This window comes from Primulina eburnea, chromosome 6 (assembly GCF_022965805.1).
Source record: "Primulina eburnea isolate SZY01 chromosome 6, ASM2296580v1, whole genome shotgun sequence".
In the NCBI taxonomy this organism is placed as follows: domain Eukaryota; kingdom Viridiplantae; phylum Streptophyta; class Magnoliopsida; order Lamiales; family Gesneriaceae; genus Primulina; species Primulina eburnea.
Genome location: NC_133106.1, coordinates 31409029 through 31435358, shown reverse-complemented (window position 1 = coordinate 31435358; position 26330 = coordinate 31409029). Strand labels below are relative to the sequence as shown.

The 26330-nt window shown below is 32.1% G+C and overlaps 3 protein-coding genes across 4 annotated transcripts in view; all 3 read left to right on the top strand.

Moving 5' to 3' along the window:
* The window catches only part of LOC140834256 (protein FLX-like 3), a 62264-nt gene that overhangs the window by 11719 nt on the left and 24215 nt on the right, over window positions 1-26330 (top strand). The gene's annotated exons all lie outside the window — the stretch shown is intronic.
* On the top strand, window positions 3158-6675 carry LOC140834255 (large ribosomal subunit protein uL15c-like). The gene is made up of 4 exons (XM_073199007.1): window positions 3158-3304; window positions 3424-3781; window positions 5266-5417; window positions 6352-6675. The coding sequence occupies exons 1-4, from the start codon at window positions 3221-3223 to the stop codon at window positions 6559-6561; spliced, it is 804 nt and encodes a 267-aa protein (XP_073055108.1). The 5' UTR covers window positions 3158-3220; the 3' UTR covers window positions 6562-6675.
* Window positions 10029-12213, top strand: LOC140834254 (uncharacterized). 2 transcript variants are annotated; one of them, XM_073199006.1, is made up of 4 exons: window positions 10029-10186; window positions 10884-11105; window positions 11207-11270; window positions 11440-12213. In XM_073199006.1, the coding sequence occupies exons 1-4, from the start codon at window positions 10035-10037 to the stop codon at window positions 11752-11754; spliced, it is 753 nt and encodes a 250-aa protein (XP_073055107.1). In that variant the 5' UTR covers window positions 10029-10034; the 3' UTR covers window positions 11755-12213. The 2 variants fall into 2 exon arrangements, with proteins under 2 accessions (XP_073055107.1, XP_073055106.1); XM_073199005.1 differs by having other exon boundaries at window positions 11204-11270.

Sequence of the window (26330 nt, the reverse complement as noted above, 5' to 3'; positions counted from 1 at the left end):
TAAATTTATTATTAAACAATAAAACAGTCAAAATACCTTAAAAACAGCAAACTAAAAAACTAATAGATGATTTTATTTATTTTAAAAATATGTAAATGGTATACAAGAGTTTCTCATCATAACAATAATCAAAACAAAATGTTAAAAACCAATTGGAACATTGTTTCAAATTTCAAAAAAAAAATTAATTAAAAAAGAATAAAACAAAAAAGGCTGCAAAAATTGCAGCATCAGCCAATATTCTTGGCAACGCCAATGATGGTGGCAATATTTTACAGTGCCTTATTTTTGTCATTTATTTTTAAAAAAAAAACCCTAATCTCTGATACCACTTTGTTGGAAGTAGTACTTGGAATCTACAGAATCGATAAAAAAAAAATTAAAAAGATTGAAGAAGATTATGCAGTTCTACTTTCGATTTCAAGTTGACTCCTGCACAAAATTAATGACCACGATACATGCATTTTTACAAGCTTGCACACGCGTATGAATCTAGCCCAACAGAAGTGCTCAATTAAATTGGGGGAACATCGGAATCACTGAAATGTGTAATGGGAAGTTAAAAGAAAATTGCAATTTTAGTCATGTTTTTTTTTTACTATTTATGATTTTAGAGTTCTATATGTGTTGTCAATTTTTTAGTTTTATTCCACTATCTTTATTATTATTATTATATTTTTTCTGCAATTTAAGCATTTTTCAACATGGTGGTGTGTTGATTTGTCCCTTACTGTCATAGATAAAAAAGACTAAAATTGTTAAAAATTGAAAAATATAATAGACTGAAATTTTACAATATAGATAATAAAAATCTTATAAACAAAAAAAAAACAAATATAAATAACCAAAATTATGATTTTACAAAAATTATATAAAAAAAATACTTGTGGGAAAATTGGGGCTATATTTCAATTTAGTTTACGTGAATTACTTACAGAAAAAAAAATCAATATTAAAAATAAAGTTGAATCATTAAGGTGACTGAAAGAGAAAAAAACATAAATTTAACTAAAATAATTGGAAATTATTTTTGCTTGGTTTGGTTAGAAACAAACATACATAATCAAAAATTTCATTTTCCTAAAATAAATATAAAATGAGAGTGATTTGTACCAACAATTGCAAAACAGAGTATTTATGTGTCTAATTTGTATCCAGAAAATATTGAGAGGGTGTTTGACTAAAATTATTTAAACATCTTGTAAGTTCTATATCTTATCAGTTTTTTTTATAAGTTTTTAAGATGTCTGGTCATTTTAAAGTAAGTTAAGTAAGTTTTTAATATGTTTAGATTGTGTTATAAGATCTTTTTATTGTCAAATATTATTAAAATTTTATATATATATATATATATATATATATATATATATATGTGTGTGTGTGTGTGTGTGTGTGTGTGTGTGTTATAAGATCTTTTTATTGTCAAATATTATTAAAAATTATTATATATATATATATATATATATATATGAAAATATTTTAAAATTTTATCGTAAATAATAAAATTATATTAGAAAAATAAAAATAGTTTATATTTATTATTTAGCAAAAATTGCAATGAAATTATCAAAAATTGTTAAAGACATGGTAGGGATTTAAGCAAAAATTGCAATGAAATTTTGTTGGAGAAGTAAAATGTTAAAATAAGATCTTTTTTTAAAAAAGTTGGGTCACTGATTTTTTTAAAAACAACTCCTTTTAAGAGCTTATAGTACTATGTCAAACACCTTCTGTGATAATTTATGGAAATGAATTTTTAAAAGTAATAATGGAAATGACATAATAATATTTTTTTCTTCTTCTTCGGGTTGTATATGCTTTTCCTAATCCCTATTCTATACATTATTTTCATTTTTGTAAAATTATACAGTAAGCTATACTTCTTATTATGTTCCCCTAGCTATGCCAAAAGATGGTGGACTTTGGCAAATTTGAAGGCTCTATTTTGTATTTTGATAAATGAATTTGAAATTACGTGGGAACTCTCCTTAGGTACATGAACGCGAAGCTCTATTATATTGTTGTATAGATGAATTTGAAATTCATGAATTTCGATTAATTTTTATTTTTAACGATAAAATAATAGATGACATTTTTAATTTATGAGTTACTACATTAGTCACAGAAAGCATAATGAATTTCAATTACTTCAACTATTGGTGAAGTTGAAATTTTTCATAATTAACATGAAATATTTTATAAACATGGAAGTGTGAATTTGAAGTTCATGGTTTTGTTTTCCTAAGACAAAAAAAAAAAAAAAAAAAAAAAAAAAAAAAAAAAAAAAAAAAACTTTTGAATATATTTGAAAATTTATCGATCCGAACACAATATATGAATTGCTTCTAAATTGCAGTTAATTTAGCCATGGAATTTTTGGCCCAGTGGGCTTTTGCTCACTGTGTGCCTACGAATCTGAGTGCTAATCCTGGCAAACATCACTCTGACCAGTTTGCAAGGGCCAACCATCTGCTCTAAAGTGCAATATTGATGCATCCATCTTTACCAGCAATGACCATTCCTGTTGGGAACTGGAATTGTTAGTAGTCGAGATGCCGAGACATCGGCATTACTGGAGTCACTGCTTTAGACTATTGATCTTGAGCTTAAATATGTGATATTCGAGACTTATTCAAAGCTTGACCTTCAAAATCTGTTTTGTGCTGCCAGGTTAGGACGGCAACTGTTTTTACTGATGTTCCTAGTTTTTTTGTTCATGTACTTCTAGCTGGTTGAAGTGATTAACGATGATATTGTTTTAGACTATAAATATATAATTTAATCATCTGTACTGTACCGACGAGACTTGAGCATAGGACCCTGAACTTGCTTATCTAGGACAAAAAAACAACTAAATTTACCTAATTAAATTAAGAAAACTACTCGTAATCAACAAAACTCAAACCTGAAACCAACAAATCTCAAAATTTCAATATTAACTATTAGATCAAGACCTAATCGGCGTGATTCTAAGAATTTGAATGAAAGCTTCTATTGATTTTTTTTAAAAAAAAAATTATGATTTTTATAACATTTTTATTTAAAAATATGATAGTTATTTTATCCAATAGGGGAAAAAACCATTTAAAAAAAAGCTTATCATTTTTATCACATTTTTTATTTAAAAATATGATAGTTATTTTATCCAATAGGGGAAAAAACCCACCACACCCCAATCCGTTGGTTTCAGGACATATTGCAGATCCAATAAGGCTCAGCTATGGCATCTTCTCTACTCTCCCTCTCCACCCGCACCCTTTCCACAACCACGCTGCTGCTTCATCTTTCCTCTTCTCATTTTAAGGTAATGTGTATAACACCATCTATTCACTCATTCATATATCATGTTTTCTCGAAGATGATCCAGTTTCACTTGCATTTTAGAATTACGGCTTTAATTATGTTTTTTTTACCTATCAACAGGGCAATATACGAACTTTAAAGGAGAACCCACTTGTATTTCCTTCCATAAAACTCTCCCACTCTAAACCAAAACAGAGGCAACCACTTGTCGTTCTGAATTTAGCTGCTTCTGGTGTCCAAGAGACTGGATTAGGGGGCCAGAATGTGCGGTTTCGTCTTAATAACTTGGGCCCGCAACCCGGGTCGCGGAAGAAATCGAAGAGAAAGGGGAGAGGGCATGCGGCTGGACAGGGAGGCAGTTGTGGGTTTGGAATGAGAGGTCAGAAATCTAGGTCTGGTCCTGGGGTTCGAAAGGGGTTTGAAGGTGGACAGATGCCGTTGTACCGGAGGATTCCTAAGTTGAGAGGGATTGCTGGAGGTATAGTTTTGCTGTAAAGATTGAAGATTTTACATGATTTTGTTCGTTCTCATTATGTATTTGTGGCTAACTTAGCTTATATACAGTTGTGTGGAACTGTTTGTGGTACAAGTAATGGTGATTTTGGATAATGTTGATGGTTTTTTCCCTTGGGGATGTTTGGTTTGGGGTAAGCGCTTTATAATTATTCCATGATGTAGTTGGTTTAGTTTATGTTTTCATTTAAAGGGAATTAGTATCACTTCGGTAATCCAACAGAAATTTTGAAGTCCCTAGCTATATAAACATTCTTGCATCATATCTAACTTTCATAGGTCTAGATGCATTAGAATTTTTTTCCCATTTTTGCTGCCAAAAGAATAGGATGGTGGCCCGCTAGAATATCCATGCCTGAAAATTGGATCTTAAAATGTGTTACATTTTGAATAGGGCATTATGGTTATCCAAAGTTCGCTGTCTTGTTAAATTTCATGGGAAATGTCGTGGAAATATTGATTAATCACAAGCATAGAGAATAGGATTTTGGTGCAACCCTTTGATATCCATTTTTAAATTAGTTCAGACACTTGAAACAGATGCACATGTCGAGTTTGCAGACAATTATGCTTCCCTTCCACTTCTGCATACGTCAAAGGAGTGACATTCATTAGATTATGCGGCTCAGTTCTTGAAATTTCACAAAGATTTGATGTCAATCTGGTTATTTGCTTGGCATAAATTTTGATTTCTTGGAAATCCTAAATCCATTAGGCTTTTCTGGTTTTAGCAGAAACTATTAATTGTAATCACAATATTACTGAAATGTTTTCTGTTATAAAATTGACCAGCTATCAGATATGCCCATGAATTTGCTGAACAATGAGGGAATGAAAATTGAAATCTGTTCTTGATTTGGTGAATCTATGAAATGAAAACCGGAATCATACTTGAATTGGTGAAAATTATATTTCAAAAAGTTGAATTGATCGATTGAGGGGAATAAAGACGATTGTATTCAAATGGTTTAGTGTGAGGTTTTCTGGTTGCATTGCACTCGATTTCTCGATGCTAAAGAGCCTGGATTTGGGAAGGATTTGAGGTCAATGGCAAGATCAGCACAAAATGAGAGTTGTGTAGTGATAGGTTATTGAGTATGAGAAATTACGATGATATCAGATTATCTTAATTCAGTTTATTTTTGCAAGAAAAAAAGTAAGAGTAATCTATTAAGCGAAAGTCTCTGAGCTTTTAAAAGGGACCGTTATAATATTCATAGTATGGAATGGTGGAGAATTAACATATGAATATGGCATATGAGTTTTAACAGATTTAGAAAGGAATCATAATTGGAATGAAAACAATAAATATCAAGGAACATTCATTTGCGGTTAATATATACGCGATAGAATTTATCTTCTGTACCTTCAGCTGCAGGGAATGAGTTAGACTAACCTCGAGTAGGTTTAATTCATACGATTGTTGATATGTGTTTTTTTTCCCACAAGGTATGCATGCTGGACTGCCGAAGTATGTGCCCGTCAACTTGAAAGATATTGCTGATGCCGGATTTCAAGAGGGAGAAGAGGTTTCCCTGGAGTCACTGAAGACAAAAGGTCTGATCAACCCATCAGGAAGGGAAAGGAGACTTCCTCTAAAGGTAATGATTAGACGACAACACTTCGCTATAATTGCATCTATTAGTCATACTGACGTGACATATAATCAATTATTAACTCAATTATTTTGCACTTTTGGGAGGTGATGTTAAGCTGTAGATGTGAATATGAGGTTTCTGGTCATTTGAACTTTTTTGTACATTCTGTCAGACATTCTTGGTCCTTTGAATGTTTGACAAAGAATGTACAAAAAAAACCCACTGGTTAGAAACTAGCTAACCATGCTGGGCCAGTTACTCTAATAAGGAGTTAACAAATTCCATTTCATTGAATACCTGTTCCAAGTTCTTTGTTTTGGCATTCTTTGATTTTATGTTGTTAGTTTCATTTGTTTTCCTGGGACTGAAGTGAAGGTTTCACGTCAATGGATATTGTAAGACAAGATTTATTCATGGTGTTAAGGTGTAAATTTTTTGTTGTGCTTGATTCCATGAGTTTGATCTTTTGAATGGATACTTATTTTTGGAGTCTTTGTTGCCTAATATAAATGGCCATTCACATGTATCCTTTGAATGTTAATTCTAAGAATGTGTTTCTCATTTTCTAGCTTGCGTCTAGGGATATAATAATTTTGAGCTACCTTCTAAAATTTGGCGGTACTACCGTACTGGTTTTACCTCGTAGCTATGTGATTTAGACTTTATTAAGTATCCCAAACTGGACATTTTTCTTTCGTTTTCTGTTTTTTTTAGCTAAGGCAGGGGTGTACCGGGGATTATTATTTTTTTTCCCTCGTACAAGTCTGTGTTTTTGAACAAATATTTTCCAAGATCCACCATACCCCGGTTATCTATGACTATATTCATCATTCAAACACTTGTAAAGTCATAAATATTTGTTGGTCATCAATAATGTCTTGTACTACACGAGCATTCGGAAAGCCTTGTTATCTTATTGTTCGTATCTTTCTTTCAGATTTTAGGTGATGGAGAACTGAATGTGAAACTCGAATTCAAGGCTCGCGCCTTCTCAAAGTCAGCAAAAGAGAAGCTTGAGGCTTCAGGTTGCTCCCTAACCGTACTCCCAGGCCGGAAGAAGTGGGTCAAGCCATCAGTAGCTAAGAACATTGCACGAGCAGAAGAATATTTTGCCAAGAAAAGAGCAGCAGCCGAAAACCCTTCTTAACCTTGGTCATTAACCTCAACTCAAACTCCGGTTTATGTAAGACATGTTACACATTAAAGCGAGCTGTAAATCTATTGTTTCTCATAATATGAATGGTTTCGCCCTAAAATTTTATCCCCGTATTGAAGATGCCATGAATCTCTTTCACGGGGTTGTACTGTAAAAGAGCTTGGCATGGCGGACTCCAACCTCCATTTTAAACCCGCCCAGAGAACCCGATGTGCATCATCAAGTGTTTTTTTTCATTAAAAGGCACAATTGTTCAACAAATGTTGAGAAGGGTAAAAAAGAATGGAAGAATATTTTCTCAATTGCTACAGTATAAATTTAAGAGTTAAATATAAAAAATTTATTAATAAATCTTCAGAAAACGATAATTTCCACCCATTGAAGTATTCATGTAGATAATGATTTCTGTCACTTCCTTGTTTGTATGAAATCAATTTCAAGAACCCGATGCTTCTCAGGATGGACAACCACGTCACAGAATTTTCTTTAACAAATAAATTTATATATGAAGGAAAATTCAAAGTCGCCGAAAGAAATGGAAACTTTTCCACCCTTTTGGATTAAGACAAGAAAGCGACTTGACATTTTGGTTAGATTCGAAATTTATCATATCCTTCTTCTGAGATGGAATTTCAAAAAGAAAATGATTTCACAATTTACTTTCCCTACCAACAATGCGCTCCAATGGAGCCTGCACCCAATCTATGTCAACAAAACATTCCTCGTCGTGGACTTCATTTCATGTAATTTTATTTTTATGAATTCGATTGGGATGAGCAAATTTTGGTTTCCGTGGACGTGGGACATGCATGTAGACCTAAAAAATTTTGTTAGAAAGGAATTTTAATATTTTATTTCTTATAGATATTTTTTATGACGTAAAAATCTACAATCGTTATCATTTTGTATGCACCTGATAGAATAACGTAGTAATCTGTAAATCATACAAGTCAGTAAAAAAAATCGAATTCATGTATATTTATAAATGTTAACCTACTCTACTAACTCGTTGTTATCACCAGGATTAGAATCCAACGGGACAATTTAAGTGGCTTTATAAATGAGCATTCTTTTCTTTTCTTTTTCTGAATTCTATAAATAAATATTTGCATTTGCTCTTTTATGCTCATCCGGCTTTGTGCTTTTCTGGATACCCCCACTCGGCAATAATAAAGTATTAAAGTGTCCAGATTTCTGACAAGTAAAACAAACACAACCGATAATTTATTGTTCCATTTCTGCGATAAGTGTGATGAATTTGGTTCATCATTTTTTTTTTCTTAAATCAGTTTTACCCAGTTTATGATAACTAATAAAATCCGGGGGATTTTGTTTGTTCTATTTAAACTCTATCTCAATTATTTGTTTAGAAGTTAAAGTATTTGAGTTTACTGATTGTTTACTTATGTTTGCAGTCATTCAAGCTGATGAGGACCAGGTGAAATCGGGTAAAAGTTTGGTGGGCGATTTCACTGGGTCCGGTCGATGAATTGGAGATTGTTGCCCGGAAACCTGGACCTACACTTTCAATAGAGAAAGAACGTTAATGGGCGCGAGAAGATTCTTCGGCTTGACAACTCCGACACTCAAATCAGTCAACGATTATAGAGAGAGATTTGTAATAAATGTTGTAGGCAATATGTAAGTGAATGCATCAATATTTAAACAAACCTTATATTTATAGAAAGAAATTCAATGATGACCTTATTTTCTGTGTACACTTACTAATTATGGCAAGATTATTGCTCATACCCTGCTTTTCTGATCTGTCAAACTGTAACTTTCGTCTTGTCAAATTCATGTGATTTTGTTAGTAATGATTACCAAGATAAGGTATCTCATGCGTGTGCACTCGAGTGAAGTGTTATTATCGAGGTAATCCGGATAGAGAACCATCACACGAGATCTCATCTAGAGGCCCCGCTTCTAGCAGCCCGGAGAGAAGATGTCTCGGCAGTCATTTGTCCGGCTATTACCGAACCGATCCAAACTTGTCAGGACCTAATCCATGACCCGGGATTGTCCAATACCCACGACCCGAGCCTCCCCGTGGATATCACCACAAGCTCCGCTCCCTTTTCGAATTATCTAAAATATATGGTTCCATTTCTGCAAAAATATGATTAATTTGGGAATACGTTTTGATAGTCTTAAATGCTGAGTTTGAAAATAGGATTAACAAGCTTGTGACTAGTTATGGCAACAATATGGTGGGATATCGTAATCTTGGAGTTTTGTTCATGTTACTCATATGACTAGTATCATCATCCACTCAACTCATGACTCGTGGGCTGAGTGGATAAATCATGGTCATTCAGTGGACCACGGTATATTGACTAGTGGTTTTGATTCAACACTCAGCCCACTTATCATATGTTGAGTAGATGATGAAATTATTTATATGGATATCATCTATCTACCAAGGCTACACTTGGATTTTGTTGATAATAATGCATAATATAACCATTTTCATATTTATTTTTTCAAATGCTAAAAATAACTAAAATATTAATTAATCAGAAATATTTAATAACTCAAAAACTATTTTAAAAAAATTATGTTAAAATTCTATGCAGCTGAATTATCGATTGCCATGAGAAAACCAAAAACAAAGGAAGTCACTTGGTTAAACCCAAATTAGAGTTATAAATAATTAATTTATCTTTTTTTTATTTATCATCTTTATATCATATACATATTTTATTATCTATGCACATAAATCAAAAGATGTAAAGGAATTATGTAATAAACACATTGAACATCTTCTCTATGCATAAGCTTGTGACCATAATAGGAGTAAGTCTCTTGTAAAACAGTTTCACAAACTTTTATCTCTGAGACGTGTCACACAAATTTTTACTTTTGACTAATCCAATATAGGTTTTGATGCTTTAAGATAAAATAAAATAAAATAAAAAGTTAAAGATTCTAATGTTACAGTTATAACCTATAATTGCCTGCTTCTCTTTACAGCAACCTATAATTGAATAAACAATTAATTTTCAGCACAACCACTAACGCTCCTCCAAATTTCTATCTGTTTATATTTTTCGTAGGGTTCCTGCAGTTTCAAAATTGTCAAGTATTAATTAATATAAAAATTATATTATAGTGGTTAATATCTCAGAGTGCTATAATATTTGATCTAAACTTTTCATATTTATTTCTTATATTTCTATTTTAAAAAATATATATTCAATTCTTGAGTAAGGTACATGAACTTGTTCTATACGAAGATGGAAGAATCATGCACTATAGAATCTTGTTCAATATTTAGGAATATTATAAATTAATATTAAGATTCAATTATTTAGTATAAATTAATATATATTTTATTTTTATTTTAAGATATGTGATGATATTAAATTATTGTTTTGTACAAGTGGACGACTAATAAAAAAAAATTAAAATAAAATAACATTATTTGGTCTATCCTCAGTCTTACCGCAACTTGTATAAATATAATGAACCGTTTCCAAATTCCTCTCCCCTCTTTGCCCGAGCCTTACTCTTTTTCTGCTCTTCGTTTTTTTCTCTTTCTTTTTTCTTTTAATTTTTTCTCTCTCGGAATCCTCCCATTTTGGAGGTGCTTCACAATTGTGTACAGCTCTTCCAGGTTAATTTAGATCTTATCTTTTTATTTTTTTTATTAGTACTATTACTGCGGTTCTTGTATATTGAGGTGGGCTGAGTTTGGAATGTTTTCCTGAAAATAAAAAACAAGTCTTTGATGCGAAGAAACTTGAATCTTGGTTTTTTTTCTGAAATTTTTTTATGGATATATGTTTCTTTTCTTCTGAGTTGAGTTCTTAACATGATAACTTGTGATGATTGTATCAGATATATTCTGTATGTGGAATTTGAAAAACTTTTTTACCTCCAGATCTGTTAAAGTTTCAGCTGAATTTTCATTATATCTTTTAATATTCCAGCTTGGGTCTGTAGATTTTTATTGATCTGTTACCCGGAAGTGCTTCATATTTCAGAATTATATAAAGAAAAACAAACAAAACTTTCGATTTTTTCCACAGATCTGTGTGTTTCTCTTCTATGACTGCCGGGAGAAAAATACTTTTTTAATCTTTGTATGTGTACTATGTGTTTTTTTCTGTAAGAACGAGTCAAATTCATCCGACACTTTTCCAATTTGCCCACTTTGTCCGGATCTTAATTACTTCAAAGAAACATAAATAAACAAATTTGTGATAAGTTACTTGAGGTTGTTTGCGTCCCTCTTGTCTACAGATCTATCATATCCTTTCGTCTTGAATTTATTTTTCTAACCAAGATTTCGCCTTTCATGACCACATCAGGTGTATTATTTATTCAAGATATTTAAAAATGAATCACTATGCAATTCAAAAAAAGGGCTTTGTTTCCTGTGAAGAGATGATAGGGATCACCGCGGTCGGTGGCGGCGGAAGATCTGTGGAGAAAAAAGAAACTGTTGTTTGCCCAAAGCCGCGGCGGTTCGGCCTAATCCATACCACCCTTAACGACTTTTCTTCAATGAGACCTCTCCGATGGCATGGAAGGTAGATTTTGCAATTTTACATACCTTTTCTGGTCGTTTGATTCAAAATTATTTCAAGCGTTCCGATTTTTCTTGAAAAAATTCGTGTTCTTTCCCTAGCAGCCATCAGCAAGAGATTTGTGAAGTTAAAGCTGGAAATGAACTGCTTGACATCATTCTTGCAAAGGTTAGTTTTCTGTGTAATTATTATTTGAAAATGCATGGATCAGATGGATCATTCATTGTGTGTGACTTTTACGGCTAAATTTTATTTTGCATTTAATGTTAGTAACTAAAATCTGTTTCTTATTTAAAGCATTCAACCTGCCTCTGAAATTTGGTTTTCAATCTAACAGGGTGGTTCTGGTGTTGATCAATCCGTTACCCATGTAGCCTCGTCGCCCCCATTTTTTTCAGGGTCGCCGCCCAGTAGAGTATCTAACCCACTAACTCAGGACGCACGCTTCGGGGACGAGAAATTCTACCCCATCTCACCACGTGCAATCCCAACCCCATCAGCAGAAGGGTCTGGTCTGGCCCCTTCCCCATCATCCACTCGCAAGGGTGGATGTGTTCGAGCAAATTTTGGTAACAATCCGGCCGTGAGAGTCGAGGGGTTCGACTGCCTCGACAGGGATAGGCGAAACTGCAGCATCCCGGCCCTGGCCTAGAGTGTAATTGTACAAAGAATCCAAGCCGATTTTCGACAGACTCGCTTTTGTTCTCGGAAGAAGAAGATTTTTGCACAATCTTGATTGTGTGAGCTAAGTAATAGGTGGATTATTGATAATTTTTGTCCAAAAAGTGTGTATATAATGTTATTTCAAAGTGTCTGTAATTAAAGGAATGCATTGTAAGTATGAGTTGGAAGCTATTAACCGATTTCACCCCCTCTTTTTAATATTGTAAGTAAGAGATGAGAGGAGGGGGATTCTTGGTAATTTGTGTCCATTTTTGAGATTTGATTCTGGAGGGCTTTATGCCAAGTAAAATTTGTATAATAGGGAAATCTACGTGGTATCGAGTCATGGCCTTAATCTTTTTGTTTCTTTTTTAGAGGAGTCGTCATCTTTGTAGCCCAATTCGCTTTGTATATATTAAATTATTTAAAAAGTTATTATAAATTTCAACTTTTGTATAGATAATAACAAGTCAAAGCGTGGTGTTTATTTTTTGTTTCAAAAGTTGCTATCATGCTAATATTGTTATATGTGGTGCTTTTGATGATGATGCGTGTCTCATTTGTTTGCCACGCGAAAACGCAACATTATCAGGCTCGGTTGAAGATAATCATCGACGCAGTGACGCAATAATGTTGCTTGTTTTTGACGAGAATGAAAATGAATATGGCTAAAACGTATCCGGTTCGAACTCAATTCGTTTAATATAAATATAATTTTGAGCACGGCTCGAGTTCAATTCGAGCTCAAGTTCGGCTTTTTTTAAACTTATTAAGCTCGCAAATAGTTCGAGATCGACTCGTTAATAGTTCGTTTATTTTTTGTTCGAGCTCATCCCGTTAAGCATACTCGTTTTCAAGCTCGTTAAAAAATATAATTTTCAAGCTCGTTTTCGAGAGCGTCGATTATTCCTAACCAAAAGGTTAATGAAGATAGAATAATTTAAAGAGGTATGTTTCTCATTTTATAATATTTCAACGACTCGATAAACGTAACAAACAATCTGGCACGAGTTTTTTATCGAATCGATTTATCGAATCGATTTATCGAATCGATATCCAAATAGTTCAAGAACGACTTTATTCATTTACAACATTGTTTTTGGCAATCACGTACGTTAGTTCAAAGCTAGATCTCTTTGTTTTACTGAGGTTGGATTGTATTTTATCATCAGTGGGTTCAAATCTAGATCTCTTTCTCTATCGAGGCGGACTCAGGATGAGGATCAATTTGTTTATAAGAAAATTATTTTAATTAATGATATATAATTACACATGAACGAATAAAACCTATTTTATTTATTATGAAAAACATAATTGTAGATTTATTTTATATTTATAATTCGATTCTTACATATGATAATTAATTATATTTAATTTTCTATAAAGCTTGTCCGTACTTACCAAAACAGAAGCCCACAAAAAATCTATAGACTATAGACCATTAGTTTTATGTTAAAATCTAGAAAACAAACATATGTAACATATGAACGAATTAAAAATTTAGTGGCAACAAAAGGAAGTCTCCATTTTCTTGCTCTTACATATGTGGTACGTCACTTCTCCATTTCCAGCTTCACTGAGGATATACGACACACGAAAAAAGTAGTATAATTTTGAATTTTTGTTTTTTTAAATAAAAAAAAAACTGAAGAATTGAATTTAATGTACGGCGCTGAGCGGCTGAGATACAGATTACATCGAGAAATTTACCAATTTTTTAAAAATAACGTATTTGTGTGTATGGAGTTGGTTGCAGGCAGATAATGTTCCGGAGAGGAAACGTACGAGCTTTGGTGTTTGGGATCATATCAGGATTTACATCTTCTTCTTTCGTCTTTGGGCCGGAATCTATCGGGTCGATTTCTTTCCACTTCTGCCACGTTTCAAGTATTCACCTTTTCGTAATCTATGGATATTAGTGTTGGAAATCATATAGCCTCCGGAACAATTCCGGCTAAAAAATTATTTTCGATCAAATCGAAACACAGCGGAAGCGATTATATAATTTCACAAATTATAATCGAACATATGAATATAAATTAACTATGAATTTAAATAATAAAAAATTACTAGAAAACTAACCTCTTGTAGTTTTCCTTTTTCGCAAATCCGAGATGTGTAAAGACCACAGCCTTCCAGTACGATCCTTCGTATCAACGGTAGTGTGTGGGCACTCAAAAACACAAAAGCTAGAAATCAAAACTTTTATTTTATTCTCTACTCTCTTTTCAACTCATGAAAAAGTAGAGAATGAATCTTTTTCTATCAATAAAACCTAAGATCCTATTTATAATAATTCAAAACCAAAAATCAAATCTCATTCAAATTGAGATTCTCGACCAAAAATCAAATCTCATTCAAATTGAGATTCTCGACCAAATCACGTAGGATATGCCAAGATATGATTTTTATTTTTTTATTTTTGAATATTATATTTTATGTCTTTTAAAACTATTTTAAAAGTCATAAGATTTCTAAAATCTTATTAAAAATAAATTAGAATCTTATTCAAACTTATTTAGATGTTAAATAATATCTAAATTTTATTCATAATAAATTAAAGATATTAAATAGGTTTTATAAGATCTTATCAAAATGTATTAGAATCTTATTCTAACTTATTTTCAGATAGCAAATAATATCTACAATTTATTCACAATAAATTAAAGATATTATAATCAACTTTTGGACATTACCATAATAATCCAAATATATAATTATCTCATAATTATTATTTAATATAATTAATATCTCATTATCAATTATATTTATCTCCAAACTTTTGGAGTTATGGAAACATTTTTCCATATCCACACATGATTTCTAAATTGCATTTTTAATCCGTCATTAATTTGAAAGGCGTACCGGGGACCATGGACTCATAATTAGAAGCTCCAATAAATTATATAAATAATTAAACTCTTTAATTAATTTATCTAATTTATTAATTCCATAATTACTCCACTAAAAATATGGAATTGCACTCTTCTTCATTATGAAATATTTACTCTACAAAATTGAGCAGTCCATTGATATAATCATTACATATGGATTAATCCTCCATAGACAATTCGTAATTGAAGCTAGGAATTTTCCGTTTACCTCTTCAATTACTTCTTATCTTCGTTTACCATTAATTCACCAGTGAGTGGTTTAATTTATAACTTAATTATAAATTAGTTGGGCCCAACACTCAGTTCTAGAATTAACAAATGAAGGAATCGTCTTTCTACTTCTCACAAGAAGGAATGGATTCCATGTTTGTGAACTCATATTCCCAGCCATTTATTTCAAATATAAATCTAAAATGCAAGTATTAAGAATGCACAATCGCAAACTTTAAACAAGCAAATTAAGAATCATATTAAAATGAATAGGAGTTTATAATCACATCAGGATTAAGATATGTCCATATATGATCATCTTATGATTTAAATAGAATTTCATATTAACAACGGAATTTATTATGAAATATCTAATTAAATCGGTCCTAGTCCTACATAATCTGATTATATATAAATGCCCCCATCTAGATGTCTCTACATCGACGTTCCGGATAAGACAGTCACATTCATAATGTTCATGGGCCGCATTAGTGATGTTTTAATTAAAGATCCCATACTTTAATTAATTTCATCACGGACTTAATTTAAGTTTATTATCCATAATTTTAATCCTCGTGTATATATAACTTTTATATATACTAAAATCATGGTTACATCCAATAAACTAAGGATTTTACTGTGATATTCATGACAATAATATTTCATGCAAATATGTTCAATAATAAATGTCGTTTTTTATTAATAATAAAAACATAATTTAATAACAATGCTTTAAGGGCACTATCCCCAACAATCTCCCACTTGCACTAAAGCATGTGAGACATGTCTCTAAGTCCTAGATTTAGCATATGCCTCTCAAAAACTTTTGCAGGCAGTGTCTTGGTGAATGGATCAGCGATGTTGTCAGCAGACACAATCTTGAGAATAGAAACGTCACCTCTTTGCACTATCTCTCGGATCAAGTGGTACTTCCTTTCTATATGCTTCGATCTCTTGTGGCTACGAGGTTCCTTCGAATTAGCCACTGCACCACTATTGTCACACCATAAAGTGAGTGGATTATTCATATTTGGAACAACTTCCAAATCAGATAGGAATTTCTTAAGCCACACAGCTTCTTTAGCAGCTTCGGAAGCAGCTATGTATTCGGCCTCCATGGTCGAGTCGGCTGTGCTGGATTGCTTGATGCTTCTCCAGACTATGGCACCGCCACCAAGAGTAAACACTGATCCAGAAGTCGATTTTCGAGTATCTCTATCTGATTGAAAGTCAGAATCAGTGTAACCGTCTATTTTAAGGTCTCCACCTGAATAGACAAGCATATAATTTCTCGTTCTCCGAAGATACTTGAGAATGTTCTTAACCGCTATCCAATGATCCAAACCAGGATTTGACTGAAAACGGCTGACTATCCCCACAGCATAACATATGTCCGGCCTAGTGCACATCATTGCGTACATAAGACTGCCTACTGCAGAGGCATAGGGAACGCGTCTCATGTTCTCAACTTCTTGCGGTGTCTTAGGACACTGCTCCTTAGAGAGGACGATTCCATGTCGGGTTGGTAGATAACCTTTCTTGGAATCTTGCATTCTATAACGCAATAGCATCTTATCAATATAAGTAGCTTGAGACAATGCCAACAACTTGTTCTTACGATCTCGAACGATTCGAATTCCAAGAACATAATTTGCTTCTCCCAAATCTTTCATTTGGAATTGCTTGGCAAGCCAACCCTTTACAGTAGACAATGTTTCCACATTATTCCCAATAAGCAGAATGTCATCTACGTAAAGCACTATGAATACCACTTTTCCATCTTTGATGTGCTTGTATACACAAGGCTCATCAACACTTTGATCAAAGCCATAAGATTTGATTGTTTCATCAAATCTATGGTTCCATGATCTCGAGGCTTGCTTTAGTCCATAAATGGATCTAAGCAATTTGCAAACTTTTTGCTCTTGGCCTTGGACTATAAAACCCTCTGGTTGCTTCATGTAGATTTCCTCGTCTAGATGACCATTCAGAAAGGCCGTCTTGACATCCATCTGCCATATCTCATAGTCAAAATAAGCAGCAATTGAAAGTAAGATGCGTATAGATTTAAGCATGGCTACAGGCGAAAAAGTCTCTTCATAATCGACTCCCTCTCTTTGGGTATAACCCTTTGCAACCAATCTTGCTTTGAAAGTCTCTACTTTCCCATCTACACCTCTCTTTCTCTTATAGATCCATTTACACCCAATAGGTCTAACCTCTTCAGGTGTATCTACAAGAATCCAGACAGAATTAGAGTACATCGACTCCATTTCTTGGTTCATAGCTTCAAGCCACCTTTCTTTGTCAGGATCTTCCATTGCATGTTGAAATGACAATGGATCATCTTCCACCCCATCTGTGACAGCAACATTTGCCTCTTCATCTTCACGATAGCGGAGGGGTGGTTTAACTATCCTCCCACTACGTCGAGGTGGTATGATATCTTGACTTGGTTCAATGGTATCATTAATGGTTTCCTTAATAACTTTAGTTGGACTTCGAATGATCTCATCATTGAGTAACTCCTCGAGTACTGTCTTACTTCGAGGCTTGAAGTTAGTCATATAATCATCTTCAAGAAAGATGGCATTTGTCGATACAATTACCTTTTTATCTTGAGGATCATAAAACCAACCTCCTCTCGTTCCCTTGGCGTATCCCACGAACAAACACACTTTTGAACGTGGATGCAATTTTCCAGTCTTTCCTTCCAGAACATGTGCTGGGCATCCCCATATGCGAAAATGAGATAAACTAGGTTTTCTCCCATTCCACAACTCTAGAGGTGTTTTAAGGATTGACTTCGATGGCACTGCATTCAGAATGTAAGTGGCGGTCTCTATTGCATAACCCCAAAACGAGATTGGCAGTGATGAGTAGCTCATCATAGATCTCACCATATCAAGCAAAGTACGATTTCTCCTTTCAGCAACACCATTTTGCTGAGGTGTACCAGGTGCAGTGAGTTGGTATAAAATACCATGCTCTAGCAAATAATCTTTGAACTCGGTATCTAGATACTCGCCGCCTCGATCTGATCGAAGACACTTTAAAGATTTGCCTAGTTGCCTTTCGGCTTCCGCATGAAATTCTTTGAACTTTCCAAAAGTCTCGGATTTTCTATGCATGAGATAAATATATCCATATCTAGAGTAATCATCAATAAAAGTGACAAAATACTCATAACCACCTCTAGCTTGTGTAGTCATAGGACCACATACATCACTATGTATAAGCTCTAGTGGTTCCTTGGCCCTATTGCCCTTTGCGGAGAAAGGTCTCTTAGTCATTTTTCCTTCTAAACAAGATTCACAAACAGGAAGAGTGCCAACAGTTAGCTCTCTTAAAGGACCATCCTTTACAAGTCTGTTTAATCTTTCTAAGGATATATGCCCCAACCTTAGGTGCCATAGATATGTTTTATCTTCATGAGAAACCTTTTGCTTTTTAGATTTGGGATGTTCTACTTTAAACATTTCGACATTAAGCAGTGGTTGTTCGTTTGGTCTTAGAATATATAGTCCATTTTCGATTGAAGCAGTACAAATTATACGACCATTTCTCAAAATAACAATCTCATTATTATCAAAAGAAAGCGAATAAAATTGTTCATGCAACTTGGAAACAGAAATCAAATTTCTACGAAAACTAGGAATAAAATAAACATTGTTCAAAACCAAATGTCTATCATTAAATCTAAGTTTAATAACTCCCACTGCTCTAGCCGAAACTACTGCACCATTGCCAACTCTCATCGTGAAGGACCCATCAGCAAGCTCTTCATAAGAACTAAGTAGCTGCAAAGAACAACAAACATGATTAGTAGCGCCCGAATCAACTATCCATATAGAAGAATCAATGGTTACTAAACAAGATTCTAGAACAAGTAAATCATATTTACCTTTCTTCTTTTCTTTTAGGTCAGCGAGATACTTGGGACAGTTTCTTTTCCAATGACCATCGATCCCACAGTGAAAACATTTTCCTTTGGGCTTTGCAGTGTCACCCTTCTTTTTGCCATTGGAACCATTCCAATTCTTTTGCTTTTTAGGAGCTCCCTTTCCTTTCCCCTTATTTTTCCTTTTCAAACTAGCTTTGGAGGAAGGTGACTTAACCTTGACAACATTTGCCTCACCTTCTTGGACTTTTCCAATGGAAATAGCCTCAAAGGTTTGCAACTCGTTGAGCAATTGTGTCATGTTATAATTAAGTTTGTTCATGACATAGTTGCTCTTGAATTGCAGGAAAGTCAGTGGCAATGATTCCAAAATTATGCTCACTTGTGTGCCTTCATCTATGGTCGCACCATGAGTCTCAGCTTCAGTGAAGTAGTTAACCATGTTCAAAACATGCGCTCCAACTGATTGGCCTTTTTTCATCTTAGCATTCATGGCATTCTTAATGGCCTCATGCTTAGATTGACCAGATGGCTGACCAAACATAGCTTGCAGAGAATCCATTATCTCATAAGCATTCTCTACATGCTCGTGCTTAAGTCTAAGCACATCGTTCATTCCGGCTAACATGTAGCCCTTGGCTTTATTGTTTGCCGCAATCCATCGATCATATATTTCTCGTACACTACGAGCAGCATTCAAAGGGGGCTCGGGAGGACACTCCTCCGATAAGACAAATTTGAGGTTCTCACAGACGAGGGCAATGTTAATGTTACTCTTCCATTTCAAAAAGTTTTCACCAGTCAACCTTTCATTAAGTAAAGCAAGAACAGGACCAGTAGACATGATTGCTGAAATTAATGAATAAAAACGACATTTAATAAGTTGAACAAATATCACAATCATACAATCAATTTAGGAATCATAAATATGATGCATAACACATTATTATTTATTCCATCAATTCCAAGGAAATATAATCTCACATTTAATAAGTTGCCTTAGGGTCAAAAGAATTAAATGATGATTAAATCGAGACTATCTCTATTAATAAATAAAACACTAAGATATCTCATATCTTCAATTTTATTATTAATTACCTTTAAATTTAACCTAGATGCATTTAAACTATTTAATTGCATCCATATGAGTGTGACCCACTATTTTGGATTTTAAAATACAATCCATAATTGCCTCCTTAGGGTAGGTAAATTATGAATCATACTAAAAAATCTTATCCTTTCGGAAACTAAGCCTTGAATTTTGATTTAAATGAAAACCTTCCTTAGGGAGGACGTCCTATGCGTCACTAGGCGTCATTTAAACCTCACGTTGCTTTTGTTAATAGTGGAGGTCGTAGGATTTATTGTCATATATCCTTCTCTCACTCATTATTATAAAATAATTAAAGTTTCTCAAACTTTCAATTATTTAATTAAAACATCTTATGATTTAATTATTAAAAGTCCAATCTTATTGGTCTCTTTGATATGATATGTGCAACATATAGAACATCATGAAATTTAAATCTAATTTAAATATGATGAGTGACATAAAAAAATGAGAGTGAGATATTGTTGAAAGTTTTAATTTTCAATCGTGTCCTTCTAATCACAAGTTTTGATTGAAAAATAAAATTAACAAATCAAATAAAACAATTTTATTTAATTTCAAATTAATTTTATAATTCAAATTGTAAAATCAATATTTTACACTCAACAAATTAAAACTTATTTTTAATAAATTAAGTCAAATTGGGCTAAACATTAAAAAATAATAATAATTGGTTCAATTCAAAAATTGGTCCAATTTAAAAAAAAAAGTTCCGTAACTTTTTATTTTATTATTTCATTGTACTGGTCCAATTCAAAAATCGGGCCAGATTTTAAAAAAAAAATCTGATTCAAATCTGTGCTGACCCAGTTCGAAACTGGGCTATATTTAAATATGTTGGGCCAGTTCGAAACTGGTCTACATTTAAATATGTGCTGGCCCAATTTAAAACTGGGCTATATTTAAAATATGTTGGGTCAGTTCAAAACTGATCTCGATTTAAATATGAGCTGGCCCAATTCGTAACTGGGCCATATTTAAAATATGTTGGGTCAGTTCAAAACTGATCTAGATTTAAATATGAGCTGGCCCAATTCGTAACTGGGCCATATTTAAAATATGTTGGGTCAGGTTCAAAACTGATCTAGATTTAAATATGAGTTGGCCCAATTCGTAACTGGGCCATATTTAAAATCAATTGCCAATTCATAAAAGGGTCACTCAGATTTTTATTAATTTTTTTTTTTTTTTTTAATTGTTTGGCCCAACTTAAAAATTGGGCTATGAAAAATCCTAGCCCAACTGAAAAAGTACGCCTCTCTCCCTTCTCCTTCCTTGAGCAGTAGTCTGCCATGGAAGAAAAGCTTGAGAATTGTGGCTAACTTATTGTGACAGTCACAATATTTTCCATCTTTCCCGTCGCCGGAGTGTGCCTCGTCTAGTGAGAAATTTCGCTCGTGTAACCCGTGCGCGAGTAAAATCTTCTCGATCCAGCGGCCGTGAGTGGAGGTCGCACAGTCCACTGCAACGCTCACTGCTTCATCGCGACGTGAATCGAGAATGATCAGGAACAATTTCCGATCAAGACTGGAAAAAAATTTGTTAGCACAAATCAACTTTTGAAAAAAAAAAAAATTCCTTCCTCTATTGAAGTGTACGGTAGATTTCATAAATCACACAAACCCAACAAATTAAGGACACGGCCAAATTATTTTATTTTAAAAAATACGTACAGTGGCCTAAAAAAAATACAATACACACAATAAACTTTCAACAATTAATTCACTCTCATGAATTTAAATTCACATAATTTATATTCATATGAAATAAAACCTGGCTCTGATACCATTTGTTGGAAATCATATAGCCTCCGGAACAATTCCGGCTAAAAAATTATTTTCGATCAAATCGAAACACAGCGGAAGCGATTATATAATTTCACAAATTATAATCGAACATATGAATATAAATTAACTATGAATTTAAATAATAAAAAATTACTAGAAAACTAACCTCTTGTAGTTTTCCTTTTTCGCAAATCCGAGATGTGTAAAGACCACAGCCTTCCAGTACGATCCTTCGTATCAACGGTAGTGTGTGGGCACTCAAAAACACAAAAGCTAGAAATCAAAACTTTTATTTTATTCTCTACTCTCTTTTCAACTCATGAAAAAGTAGAGAATGAATCTTTTTCTATCAATAAAACCTAAGATCCTATTTATAATAATTCAAAACCAAAAATCAAATCTCATTCAAATTGAGATTCTCGACCAAAAATCAAATCTCATTCAAATTGAGATTCTCGACCAAATCACGTAGGATATGCCAAGATATGATTTTTATTTTTTTATTTTTGAATATTATATTTTATGTCTTTTAAAACTATTTTAAAAGTCATAAGATTTCTAAAATCTTATTAAAAATAAATTAGAATCTTATTCAAACTTATTTAGATGTTAAATAATATCTAAATTTTATTCATAATAAATTAAAGATATTAAATAGGTTTTATAAGATCTTATCAAAATGTATTAGAATCTTATTCTAACTTATTTTCAGATAGCAAATAATATCTACAATTTATTCACAATAAATTAAAGATATTATAATCAACTTTTGGACATTACCATAATAATCCAAATATATAATTATCTCATAATTATTATTTAATATAATTAATATCTCATTATCAATTATATTTATCTCCAAACTTTTGGAGTTATGGAAACATTTTTCCATATCCACACATGATTTCTAAATTGCATTTTTAATCCGTCATTAATTTGAAAGGCGTACCGGGGACCATGGACTCATAATTAGAAGCTCCAATAAATTATATAAATAATTAAACTCTTTAATTAATTTATCTAATTTATTAATTCCATAATTACTCCACTAAAAATATGGAATTGCACTCTTCTTCATTATGAAATATTTACTCTACAAAATTGAGCAGTCCATTGATATAATCATTACATATGGATTAATCCTCCATAGACAATTCGTAATTGAAGCTAGGAATTTTCCGTTTACCTCTTCAATTACTTCTTATCTTCGTTTACCATTAATTCACCAGTGAGTGGTTTAATTTATAACTTAATTATAAATTAGTTGGGCCCAACACTCAGTTCTAGAATTAACAAATGAAGGAATCGTCTTTCTACTTCTCGCAAGAAGGAATGGATTCCATGTTTGTGAACTCATATTCCCAGCCATTTATTTCAAATATAAATCTAAAATGCAAGTATTAAGAATGCACAATCGCAAACTTTAAACAAGCAAATTAAGAATCATATTAAAATGAATAGGAGTTTATAATCACATCAGGATTAAGATATGTCCATATATGATCATCTTATGATTTAAATAGAATTTCATATTAACAACGGAATTTATTATGAAATATCTAATTAAATCGGTCCTAGTCCTACATAATCTGATTATATATAAATGCCCCCATCTAGATGTCTCTACATCGACGTTCCGGATAAGACAGTCACATTCATAATGTTCATGGGCCGCATTAGTGATGTTTTAATTAAAGATCCCATACTTTAATTAATTTCATCACGGACTTAATTTAAGTTTATTATCCATAATTTTAATCCTCGTGTATATATAACTTTTATATATACTAAAATCATGGTTACATCCAATAAACTAAGGATTTTACTGTGATATTCATGACAATAATATTTCATGCAAATATGTTCAATAATAAATGTCGTTTTTTATTAATAATAAAAACATAATTTAATAACAATGCTTTAAGGGCACTATCCCCAACAATCTCCCACTTGCACTAAAGCATGTGAGACATGTCTCTAAGTCTTAGATTTAGCATATGCCTCTCAAAAACTTTTGCAGGCAGTGTCTTGGTTTGTTGTCTCAAAAAATTATTTTTATATGAGGTCAAATTCATCAAAATATTTCATTTGGAAGAAAAATATTCCAGATTCAATAATGTATGAATCAAGTCAAATCAAACCGAACCGAATAAAAAATATAAGTTCGGTTTTTATTTTTTTAATTGGTCGATTTGATTTGCTATTTAGAAAAACTGATAAAAGCTTGGTTTGATGGGTTTGCTCACTTATAGTTAGTATCCCAACTGTAGGATATCACAAACCGTTAGTTTGATAAGTTATTAGGTTAAACTAAAAGTATACACAACTAAAACTAAGAAAATTTTATGGCGACAATTTCGGAAGCACGAGAAATGTGGGCATTTATACGTCTGGAAACTTGACAAATGCTGGGTTTGGTCATGTGTTGTGGCGTCCGTACCCAACACCATAGCTGTATTTGTCGTTTGGTTTTTCAGAGTTACGTATATAATATCAACATTGATATGAATGTGAGATAAAAATTATATCAAAAACTCCTTACTAATATTTTATCTGACGAGTTCATCTCACATATTTTTTCTAATATGGTTTACCTCGTTAATATGATTTGCATGTTATTACATCAACTTAAATGTGTACCTAGTACGCATATCAAAGTAATGACTGCAAGTTAGATCGTAATAAAAAAAAATCTAAGATGACGTTACATCATGCATATGGAAATACTGAATCAAAATCATCACAAAGTTCCCAATAAGGCCATCTCCAATTCACTGCACTACATTCTGCACTACATTGGTGTTACACTAAAATCATCTCCAACCACATTGCACTACATTTTACACTACAATAGAATATTCCAAAGAATATTTTTTTTTTTCAATATTAATCTTTCTGTTTTATGTTAATTATTTATAATCTGGTTTACCGCATTACTAAAAACCTTTTTTTGACGTAATTTTTTTTATGTTTCGTAATTTTATGGTTTGTTAGTTGTCGTAGTTTATTTATTGTTTCGTAATTTTTGTTGTTTTTTGTTCGTAATTTGTATCATTTTAACGCATTATTAATTTAATCTGTGTTTTTTTTTATTTTTTGTTTTTACACTTAATTAATTTATAATCAAAATATTAAAAATTTTATAATTAAAATTTCAAAAAAATATTAATTAATTAAATATTAAACAATTAAATTAAATTAATCAAATTTAAAAAAATAAAAAAAATTGTGGCGCAGCAATTTGGAGCAGCTTGTGGAGCTGCTCCAATCCAATGCCAGTTTTGGTGGCACCATTGTGGTGCCATGATTGGAGATGGCCTAAGACATATATTTCGAAAATATTGTAAGTTTAATTAATTGTTTGTAAGGAACAATTAAATCTTAAAAAAATATAAAGATCAAATAATTATTCACTAGATGGCATCACTCATTTATACAAATAACAATTTTCATCTCTTTGAAGAGGTTAAGAAATCAAATTTTATAAGTAGATGTACTATAACCTTTATGTGTTATAATATGGGTAATTTGTAAAAAAATACATCTGTCAATCTTTTTTTTTAAGATTCAGTACCTATCAATTTTTTTTTGTATTTTAATACCTGACAAGTGACCAACTTAGTTTTTAGTACATGTTTCAAGTATTTTTACTTTTTTACCATTTTTAATTAATAAAAAAATATATAAATCCTTATTTTTGTTGATCAAATTCTCTTTCAACTCATCATTCCCGATGCATTTGGATGGCATGTACATTGAATTAAATATTTTTTATTTAAAAAAAATCACAAATAAGCATTGAACTCTTTGAAATACTTAGTTTTACTTGCGAAATACTTAATTTCAATTTTAAAATATTTGATTCAGTAAATAACATACTCAAAATATGTATTAAAACACTGGATATTCGAATATGCAACGAAAGTTCACCAAGTGTTCGTATTTCCATCCAAGATCCTTTTGGATGACATGTTCATTTCATTTAATTATTTTTTTGTTTTTAAGAAAACAAATTCGCAACTAAGCATTTAACTTTTTCAAGTAATTAGTTTTACTTGCGAAATACCTTTCAATTTTAAAATACTTGATTTTGGTAAATGAGATACTCAGAATGAGAATTAAAATACTGGATATTAATATGCAACGCAAATTCACTAAGTGCTCGTATTTCCATCCAAGATCCATTTGGAAGACTTGTTCATTTCATTTAATTTTTTTTTATTTTAAAAAAAAACAAATTTGCAACTAATCATTGAACCTTTTCAAGTACTTAGTTTTACTTGCGAAATACCTAATTTCAGTTTTAAAATACTTGATTTGGTTAATGAGATATCATAATAAGTATTAAAATACATGATATTAGAATATGCAATGTAATTTTCAGAAAAAAAAAAAAGAATAGGCAACATAAGTTCACCAAATGCTCGCATTTCCATCCAAGATGCATTTGGATGACATGTTCATTTCATTTAATTATTTTTTATTGTTAAAAAAACAAATTCGTAACTAAGCATTGAATTTTTTTCAAGTAATTAGTTTTATTTGCGAAGTACCTAATTTCAATTTTAAAATACTTGACTTGGTAAATGAAATACTCAGAACGAGCACTTGGTGAACTTGCGTTGCATATTCGAATATCCAGTATTTTAATACTCATTCTGA